The 11,114-nt window shown below is 39.0% G+C and overlaps 1 protein-coding gene across 1 annotated transcript in view; it reads right to left on the bottom strand.

Annotated features, from left to right (window-relative positions):
- Nucleotides 1-1,493: 1,493 nt before the first annotated feature.
- The window catches only part of LOC104461228 (protein BANP), a gene marked incomplete at both ends in the record, with an annotated part of 32,223 nt that continues 22,602 nt past the window's right edge, over nt 1,494-11,114 (bottom strand). The window contains 3 exons of the mRNA XM_010072738.1: nt 1,494-1,538; nt 3,523-3,585; nt 7,204-7,334. Coding sequence (XP_010071040.1) covers nt 1,494-1,538; nt 3,523-3,585; nt 7,204-7,334 — 239 coding nt within the window. The remainder of the gene's footprint in view (nt 1,539-3,522; nt 3,586-7,203; nt 7,335-11,114) is intronic.

The following is an 11,114-nucleotide window of genomic DNA, read 5'->3' as shown; positions in this document are numbered from 1 at the left end:
TGGCTCCCAAGAGAAGGCAGTTACTCTTTTGCACCACTTAGTTGCAGTTAGTTAAAAAAAAAAAAAAAAACTGGATGCTGAACTGATTTCCTGCATACACATGTACAGCCACAACCACTCAGCCAGACCCAAGACGATCCCACCCATCCCACGGCTGGGTGATGTATGAAAGGACTCAGCTCTCCCTGCCTGTCATTGGGGGTTTCAGGAAATAGGGTCACCCCAGCACTTCCCTTAAAACCAGCATGAACTCACACCAATGCTTTAAACTACAGTCTTTGGTTCTATTTAAGAAAGAGAGATGCAATTTGTGGAATACTTGTTATGGATAGATATTCCAAGGGGAAAAATAATGGTACTAGGGTATAATTTTTAAAAAGCATAACTTAATCTACATGCCACTCTCAGAGAGACATAACACCACCATTATTAGTCTCTTAAGATGATGTGATTGGGACAGCAGCATTTCACAAAGGGAAAAATAACAGTAATTACTGAAATAAAGGTTCTGACGTGTCTCCAAAAATCACCTTTCCTAGTCTCACTTCTGTGAAGGTACTTCTGATTAAAGTCTCCATAAAGAACACTTAAGTGTTTATTGTCATTTTTGAACACAAGTGAGATCATTTCCCCACACATATACTGTATGTGGTCAGAAGTTCAGAGCACTGGTACCTTCTCAAGGGCTTTAAGAACCTCCACGACGTGAGCCTTTTCAGTCCAGGGCAGTGTTCAACTTCCAGCCATATGTCTCACAACTTATTAATATTCAACAGGAACAAAAAAAAATTCATAACACATTTATTCAAGTGGCGTGGCTAGAAAGCTTCTTACAGGAATATTTTTGTGCTGTGGATATTTTAATATAGCTCAGCATTCAGTAAAGTGTCTGAGATCAAATGTTAGCAATTTTGCTGACACCTGACATGGAAATTCTGCTAATTTAATCACTTATTGACTCATCACTCAAAGTAAAAGCTTCTTTTTCTTACCTCATGTATGCATAAGCACCTAATAAAGCCATCTTATCAAAAAGAACAAAAGCAGATGTGAAAGATCTGCTTCTCCCAAGACAGCCATATAATGAAAAAATAGCTGCTTAAACCTCGGCAATAAATGTTCTTAGGTTTCGTGGAGTGCAGTCCACATCTGGCCACAGTGACAGCCGATAACAGAGAAGGGAACATACCGTACACAATATGATCTGTCCGGTTAGCGAACGTACGAGTCAGAGGCCAAATACAAGCAGGTATAAAACACAGGGAGAAAAGATCTTCCCGGAGTAGTGAAATAAGCTCGGTCAAATACTTTGAATCCACAGACAAAATACTTAGCTTACATTTTATCATTTTGCAAGTTGTTTATTTAAAGAGAAAGACCAGAACAGATTTTGCTCTTTGAAACGGACACTGATAATGTGAGATCATCCCAACTGCAACATTCATTTTAAAGAGCAAAGTAAAATGCTGCTTAAAACTCAGTTCTGTTCCTACCTGCCCATCCTGACCCACGTGAACTTGATGTATCTGCAGGTTTCCCTGGAAGATAAGAGCACTGACATTAAACACAACTTTGGAATTGAAAGAGTTGCTCCATCCTGAAAAAGGTCTGTTTCTCATCTCATTATGAAACAACTTCAATATTAAGGAGATCTATTAATTTAGGAAATTCTGCTGAGGGTTACTTTGGCAATCCAGCTACAATTCGATGGTCAGCACTTTGACCACAGAGGATAAACAGATGAAAAAGTTAGGAGGTGTTTCAGCACCAGCATGCTTTGCTTTTTGGAAGTTAACGTACAGTATTTTTATGCAAAGTTTGTTTATATGGCTTTTGAGGTGAGATCTTTGTTTTTCCTTACTTACATAAAACTACAAATTTAAGTCAAACCTTTCCTAAACTAGAATTAGCCATGTAAAATTTTTACTGTTTGCTGTTATACAGTTACTGCCTGGGCTAACAGATTATTTTTTTTATTTTATCAAAATTCAATAAAGACCAACGTAGTTCCATTACAGGAATTATGTCTCTTACAAAAAATCCTCAATAATGTAAAGTATTTCAAAGGAAATGGTAGCAACAAAGTCTAAAAAGGAAAGTAGTATCTTTACAAAACAAAGTTTCTATTCATACGCTCAGAGATGTCTTTTCAAAAGTACACGTAGACTGAGAAAAAACAGCTTCCCCCACACAGAGAGCTGCAGTGAAATAGCACATTTCTTTGAGGAAAAAATACCAATTCTTTGATTTGCATGTTTTCTGCATTTTCTCTTTCTGGCAGCACTTCCTCTTATTTGAAGCTATGTACATTGTAATAAATTTAAAACCAGATGTTTTCATCTGTCACGGACAACTGCAGTCCTTAAAAGTCTTACAAACGGGAACTTCAGAGGAAGCCAATGGACACCGGGGTGTGCTTGAAGCTCAGGATCAATTACAACTAGTATTTGCTGAATCATAATTTTTCCAGTGGCTCTTTACCCAAGACCAGCTTCAGTTTTATTGTTGCACACTATCCGTTCCTTTAGACCCAGAACATTTTGATCCTTTCTTATTTCTCTCTAGGTCTGACAAGCTCTTCAAAGGAGACTGCCTTTAACTGTAATATTTATATAATATCTACAATAATATTTATTCTACAATAGCTCCCTGTGTTAACAGTATTCCTCCACACCAAAGTGGTTTTATGAGATGTGATTTAGGGTACTTTGGAAATGGATTAAACTAACCCACAAGCAGATACACTTGAGTAAAAAAACTCCACAGGGAAATCACACAGATTAAAACTGTAGTCTGCATTTATGTTTAACATGATTTTCTTTTCCTTCTCCATGCAAAACAAGTGCACAAGAACTCCTAACAGCAGTTGGGAGTCTCTATATGTTCTTAAATAACCACCAATAGCACTCTCACTCGGGTAAACTCGGCTGGCGTTAATGGCTGTTCTGCCTGAGTGCGGGGGGGAAAGTCAAAATCAGAGGGTTCAGTACTGGGTTTATCCATTTCCATTCTACTGTACTGTTTTTACGGAAAAAATTATCAAGGGCAAATACTGCAGTGCCAGATTACTCGACCAGTAACAGAGGTAAGGTCACTTCTTGCTGCAATAAATCTTTACTAGATGCTGTCTGAAGGTTTCTCCAACTCCTGTTCAACAGTTCCCACAATTAAAGACACTGAGTACTCTGAACACATTTAGCTCATAAACCTAACTCAAATAATTTCATTTCTCCATGGCAGTGCAACCACCTAAGCTGGTTTCCTGTAACACTCTGTAAGAATTAAATTTTCCATGAAGGCCATCAGCCATATACAACAATCGTTAGTGTAACACGCACAGAGAGCTGGCTTGGCTGGTCAAGGGAAGGGAAAAAAAAAAATCAAAACACCACACATGCTCTCAGTTCTACCCGCACTGGTCTCTGTATTGTATCGTAGCAGATCTCAGAGGTACGGGTTTAGAATCAGGGCATTATGGTCTGGCCAACATCTGCTCCACAGGCACCCGAACTTTTGGCTCACCTCGCTGTCCTGCGTGATTTGGACTTGCTCGCCTTGAGGAACCTGGGCTATGTGGAGATGGCCCTGTGGGATCCGCAACAAAGAAAACACCAAGGAGCATCAGAAGAAAATTGTAACTAGAAGAAGCAGCTATTACCTTGGATTCAATACAGCTTAACGTGATCCAATACAGCTTAACGTATGGAAGCAAAATGCTTCCTCAGGGAGAACCATTAAAGACAGCTTTAAAAAAAATAAAGTGCATCCACATTTCTCCATCTTTTTATGCAAAGTATAAGCAGAGTGACTTTGAAAGAAATAAGGGTTCATTTTTGCATAAGAGGAAAGAAAATAGGCACAATAATAAATACCATTACGTAGTGCATTTCTCTGTAGACAAAGTGTCTGCATTTTTGACTGACACACAAAGAGCGGGGCTAACTTGCTTTGGTAGATGAGCATTGTGCCTGAAACATTAATTTAATTTAAAGACCTTAGAAATTCAGTTCTAAAACCAGAGACACCGAGACTAAGAGTGAGGTTTTAAAAGGTATCTCTAAGTATCCTTAGATCTTTGTACATTCACGCAGTTCTGGTGAGCCACCCTGCTAACAGCTATATCCCAAGCTGCTATAAACTGGCGTGAAGGCATCAATATGACTGCAGGTACGCTGGTTTATGGTAGCAGGGAATCTGCCCAAGCAGCTTTCATAATGGTAATACTTTGTATTGCTGACCATACCCCCCACTTCAAGCCTAGCATTTGATCAAAACAGGGATAAGAGGGTGGACGCAATTCCTCGCGCATCCTGACTAGCCCAGCGAAGTCTTTGCTACTGTGATTTACCTGAAGGGAGATTGGATTCTAAATAACCTACTTCAGGGTTTATAAGGCTTTGTGTTCATTTTAATATGCCTGCATGAGCCAGAGATTAAAGATAATCATTTGGAATTCTGTCAAAGGCTCTTCCTATTTTATAACACAAGAACAATTGCATGTGATTTTCAAAGAAACACAGATCCCTCTATTTCAAACAGTTTCATTTCCTTTGGAAGGAAACTGTCTATTTATAGGGAGAAAAAACATACTGAAAGTATCCTTCTGACAATAGGGACTGTATATAAAATTAGAGCACAGCCCAGCCCACGTTGAGATTAGAATCACTTTCCCTCCTTAACATCAAGCTCTCAGGGCTCCCAGGAAAAAGCACTGAACATTTAAAAGATCCATTTATAGGGTTTTCAAATATAAGCAAACCTTTCTGACCAAAGGGAGGGGACAGAAGGTGACTTTATTCACCTTTGTTATCATGCAGCATTCCAAAAAAGAACTGCTCACTCATCTTTCGCAGGTACATAGCTGGCCAGCACCGACAGTCCTTGCAGTTTGTTCACAAATTCAATTCAATACTGATTTTTTTTAAAAAATATATACACAGTATAAATAACTACTACCTTACTAATGACTGTTGTGGGTCGCAGTGGATTTTTCCCAGATTCCACAATCAATTTAAAGGATAGTTGACAGGTCCAGATCTTTTAATGAGGTGAACTTTCATACTTACATCTGCAAACATAGCTGCTTTGCCTATCACAGCCGTGCATCTCATAGCATTGTGCCTGCTACATTGTCTTTCAAAACTCGAAAAACACTTTTCAGTCATCAATTACATCTCATAAAAAGATCTGAACAGCAGTCAAGAAGATGTGCTTGTTGAAATAGATAGGGAAACCAAGAGACAAAGAAATTCATAAGATAATACTGTAAAATTATGGCAAAAGTGCAGTTCCTGCAGAAAGAGCACGGCTTCACTGAGGATGCTCCCAATTGACAGGAGAGAAAAAAAAGTTTGCAAGTTAATTTATTGAACTTCTGTTTAGTCCTCTTCCAAGTTTGAGAATAGTAACTCAAAGCCTTTAGGGGCCAGTTCCACGAAGCACTCACTCTCCAGATTTATCTCCTCAACTTCCATTTAAGCCATATGGAAAACAAAAGGGGTGACCTGGACTTTCCAGCCCTATCTGCATCCCACAGCTACTGGTTCCTAGCATCCCTCACATCCACACTCCAGCTTTTCCTCTTCTCAGACTTTATAAGCAACCTTCTTCACTTTGGAAAAACGTGCTCCCTGGTGCAGTTTCCTCTCCACAACTCTCACAGTTGCTGGCTGGACTTCCTCTCCATCACTTTCATCTCAAACCCCTTCCACTTCCATGCACTCCTTAAAAAATATTCAGGCTAATATTAAAGTCCTCCTCTCAAGGAATGCGTACAGCTCTGTCAGATGCCTTCTATACTGTGCCACACACCTTGAAATTCTCCCCAATGTCCACGACACTTCCCCTCTGATTCTTCTACTGCTGCTCCAGTAACGCTTCAGCAAACGTTACAGCCATGTCTTTTCTGATAACATTCCAAGAACATCTGCCCTTCCTAGCCATTTTTTCTTCATCACGCTTCTGAGCAACTTCTCCCTTCCCACGCTGACAATCTGCAGCTCTACGTGACCAGACTCGAGTATTCCCTGTGTCGAGAGAGAGTTTTGAGCCTTCCCGTGTCAATTATTCAATTGGGCAGAGGTGCTTCTCCCGGCGCTGCCTCTCCTACTTGGGGAGAGAATACTATCAATACCAGGAATAAAGATTCTTCATTATCCTCTTCTTCGCAATGGCACTGACTAAAACCTGTGCAACAGTCACACCACTGGGTACTACAGTTTATCATGTTGGTTATTTGCCTGTTTCCACCTGTTTCTTCAGCCTGGTCTCTAAGGAATGTGGGCTTATGCGATCAGCACGCAGAATGGGTGCATACGAGCCCGTGCACGTTTTTTTCTGAGTGCTGGCCCATACCCAGATTTGTGTGTGCCTTCAGAACACTAATACCATCAGGGGAAAAATGTCAGTCTTATATGACTGTGCATAAAAGCCTGAAGCTGTTGAAAACTAGCGGCAGACAGGTTTCACACATTAGCTTCTCAGTTTTCTACCACTAAAGAATGAGTGTGCAGATATAATTCACTATTTCTGAATGCTGCATGTGAGAAATGCCACACAATCCATTATTTCAAGGTTTTCTTCTATTTTTAAAAAAAACCTGAATTTAAAACAATCCTTGTAGTCAAACTGTGGCGCACAGGAACTAACGCAAAGGTGAGGTTTTTTTCCAGTACACTAAAACCATATATAAAAATAATCATGGCCTGAGTTATGGTAGGAGTCTCAGGCTTAAAAAATGTCAATATTTATAACTTTTACTTCTATACATGTATTTAAGTGAATACACATGTAAAGGATTCAGCTAACAGATGTTCCAAAATGCCTGAGAATGCAAGTCTTTAAAAAGGAAAATAAATAAATAAAGAAATGCATTCTCATTTGGAAAGTCGTAGCTAGAACTACCTCTGAGGTGTAAATCACAGGATTAGCAGGTCTGCTGTTATTGCTATGGCAAGGGAGAGACTAGTCAATTCCATACACAGTTATCAATGTGCATTTATTTGCAACAATTGCGTGAGCAAACCTGCATGAAGATTTTTTTCCAAATAACTAATTTTTTTTCATAAGCCTTCAACGTTTATTTTCTGAAAATCATGCTTAAGGGATGATAGGTCACTTTTTTAAAATAAAAAAGTTGCATTTCAACTGAAGCAAAGTTTGCAATAATCTAGATTGGTTAAATGGAAAAAGTTGAGTACATACTACTTGGACTTGTCCATCTTCTCCTATTTGGTGGATCTGGACCTGCTGAGCATTGGCTAGTGCGTAGTGCAGCGCCTGCGGCTGGTTCTGCTGCATCTCGTTAGCAGCTGAAACTGAACTCTGCGAACCCTCTGGAAGAAAAAGACAAAAATCCAGCTTTATTATGTGTATATCTCGCACCAGTGGCCATGCACCAACGCATACTTAAGCTGTGGAAAACCAATGCAGTCCGTGAGCAGATGGAGATCATCTATACATTCATATTCTTATGCATGTTCATTGCTCACCTGTCCACTGGCTACAAATTCCAAAGGAGTACCAAAGGCTATTTTATCTCTGAGAAAGCATTTGTTTAAAAGCCTTCTTTTGAATCTAGATTAAAGATTCTACAACTGTAAAAGTCGTATCACAGCAAAACCACATACATTTCCTAAGCAGCTGTGAGCCTGTGTAGACCACCACCACGAGGATGCCTTTGAAAATCCATCCTGGAAATTGAAACTATCATATAAATAAAGGATATCTCTCAATTGTTTTGCAAAATCAATCATCTATAATTCATACTGATACACAAGCCTGGATTTTATTTTTTTTTAACCTCAAAACGGCAGGTTGATTTCTTGACTTGGATGAATTTAAACTCTACCTCACACTGCAAAGTCCAGCCTGCTGAAAATGCCCCAGCAAAAAAAAAAGAAGACACCAGGTGTCATCTGTGGGTAGCAGTGACAGCCATCAGGACAACCACTGCATGATTTCAAGAGGATAACAACTTGCATTAGAAGCAGACATACCATAGATTCGTTTGTAGGATTTCCAGCTGCAGGGAAAGGATTCTTGTAAGAGGCAAAAGGCAAAATTTATTTTTTTTTTTTAGCATAAAAGCACTCAAATACTTTTTTCTTTTGAAACACGACTTTTTGATGCATGTGGTGTCAGTGATACTGAGAGACTAAAAATGGCAATAATTCTGTACAGAAAGGGGGAAATGGAATACAACGGACCAGCGACTAACGCTATGTATGGGTCTTCCACAGACTGAGACCCCACTGGCAGGTAAATGTATCACCAGACACCATTCAGCATCAGTACGAGTTTGCATCCTCTTTTCAGTTTGAGACATCTTGGAGAACAGGACTGTCAGAAAGGGCTTTCAGAATCATGTTTTTGAAGAAATACTTTTTACATACAGTATTTCTGTAAACAATTTTATAATTTTTCTTTTGCTATGCCACAAAAACACATTGAATTACAGCTCTGAAGCATTAAGTGTTTTACAATTTTTCTCAATTATTTATTGCTCCGACAGTGACTTTTATGCTACAAGGTAACGTAAAACACATTAACATCAAACACGTAGGAACACTCAATACTACAGGGCTTTCAAGCTGTCCAAGTACTGGAAACTCGAATGAAAATATTTAAGAAACATTGTCACTCTACTTCCATTGTAGATCATTGCCTTACAAGATTTTATGTATTGCTTAAAGAAGCACTAGATGGGCTTCATCCTGCTCAGAGACAACTGGTGGCTGATACATTTTGATTTTTTTAAATGATGGTTGGTTGTTTTGAACCAACACAGCAGGAAGCCATGTTTCATAAACTGTTAATACCTCTACTTAGTACTCTAAGATTTATATTGAAAAAAGATTTTTTTGTTTTGCAAGAATGTGCTTTATCCACTCATACAAATATTTTAATGGAAATGTTCTTTAATAAAATCATCCATTTGTGTTTTTTTCATCCTGTCTGCAAATGCTTGCGGAAGAAGAGAATTTTGAGTTTTAAGTCTAGACGTGGGAACTGGAAACTAACTCAAAACCACTAAGCTAGTATTTACTTATTTGTTGAAAAGTTTAGTTGCTTAACAATTCAACTAGACAGCTCTAATTATGTTAACAATCTGCAAATACATAACTACAACCAGAACACTTACGCACTAACCGAGCAAAACAAAACATGTTTGTGCTGTCTATCGGACATATATCTTTAATACCTTACATTTAACTGGTAACTAACTGCAGAAAACTTATAATTTCTTAAATATAGTCCTGTTGGTTACTGTCCAATTCCAGTATTTCCTGCGCTGTTGTACAATGCAAGTTTGCTCTACAGAATTCCAGATGGGATTAACAAATCACAACTGGCAGTGGAGTCCTGTACCTAGCATAAGAAACTGCACCACGAGCAAAATAAAAATGTGATTTGTTCAGATTCTGACACTAGGTGATGGTTTCCTTTGCCAGTGGCTTTGTCACGGTCACTGAACATAAAATATATTCTAGAAAGATCGTTGACCTAAGCCTCTTTGTCTTTCACTTCTTCTCTCATTTCCATTACTTCAGTCCTAATAATATTTCATGCAATTAATTTCCTGTATATTTTATTTTACAAATAGCGTTTTGTTAGGATACTCAATGGCAAAGAACGCCCGCTGCTACTCATCTTGCTTCTTACAGGCTACCACCAGTCCATTCCCTTGCGATTCTGTCTTTCCATCACGCTTCCCACAAGCGAGGTAAGACGTGTGTTTGCTGACAGATCTAATAACCTTCTAGCAGTAGAACACTTACCATTACACACACTGCAGTGCTGGACTTCTGAGAAAACATGAAGATGCATTTATAGGGAGTATTTTCCTTCTGATTAAGTTACGCAATAAGAGTATCACTGCTATATGAGGTGCAGCAGATAAAAATGTATAATTACGTATATAACCACATATCGAAATACATTTCTAACCGTAAAGTCCAAAAGCCTGTATTTCTAAAGCATTTTTTGCTTCACAGATGCCAGAAATTATTACGCTTTTCAGAGGTGGGAACAGGAGGCACAGCCTGAATGCAATCATACTGTACGTCTCGCGCGGTCACTTATAAATAGATTTCAGTTTGGCTTCACTGCAACAACCACAGTTGGGTTTTTCTTTCTTTTTTTTTTTTGTTGGATTTTGGTGGGGGTTTTTCTTCTTAGGAAGAAAGAAGAGGATTCAACAGTGTCTAAAAACAAAACATCTTTTATAAGTGTTTTTTCTCCTCTAAATCTCTGACCAGACAAAAGTAATATTTATCCATTTTTAAACATTCTCCATTAAAAACAAACACAAACGTGAATAGCACACAGCTTGAATGGAGGATATGTCAACAGTTATAAATCACTATCATGTAAACTATCTAGCCTCACATTTACAACTTTGATATATTAGAGATCCCTGGCATCGAGAAGCCATACAGCTGAACTTCTGCTTTGAAACTTTCCATTGCACTGGTTATAGGGACAAAGGGGCACTCTGACATGAACCGAAGAGCTTACGGAGCGTGACTGCTGGGCACGTTATCCGCGGCATTCCCAAATCGAAGATGCTGCACTGACCATTCCACAGGTTATCAAGGTGTGAATACAGAGGGAAAAAAAACCAACAATGGACTGCTGAAATAAGCCTTTCTCTCAAGTTGAAATTGGACCTTTTATATTTTTCATTTGTTTACTGCATGTGATTACGAGTCAAAGACAACTTAGCCTAAATGAGTCTGTCTTCTCGGACGAATCATAGAATCACTACGGTTGGAAAAGACTTCAAGGATCATCAAGTCCAACCCACACCACCCAACCCACTAACCCATGTCCCGAAGCACCACATCGACACGTTTCTTGACCCCCTCCAGGGATGGTGACTCCACCACTGCCCTGGGCAGCCTGTTCCAATGCCTGATCAATGATGAAGAGTTGGCAAAATCACCCCCACCGAAGCAATCACCTGTCACACCTCTCAAAGCTAATCTTCCTCAGACATTGCCAAGCAAGATTAGATTTGTCAGACAACTGTCATTTCTAACTGTTTCAGGAATACGTATGTTTAATTCTCAACTCAGATCAGTTTTAAAATTCCTCACTTCAAAGGCAAAACC

This window comes from Pterocles gutturalis, unplaced genomic scaffold (assembly GCF_000699245.1).
Source record: "Pterocles gutturalis isolate BGI_N339 unplaced genomic scaffold, ASM69924v1 scaffold20901, whole genome shotgun sequence".
In the NCBI taxonomy this organism is placed as follows: domain Eukaryota; kingdom Metazoa; phylum Chordata; class Aves; order Pterocliformes; family Pteroclidae; genus Pterocles; species Pterocles gutturalis.
Note: the sequence above shows the minus strand (reverse complement) of the source record. Positions and strands in the feature narration are given on the sequence as shown.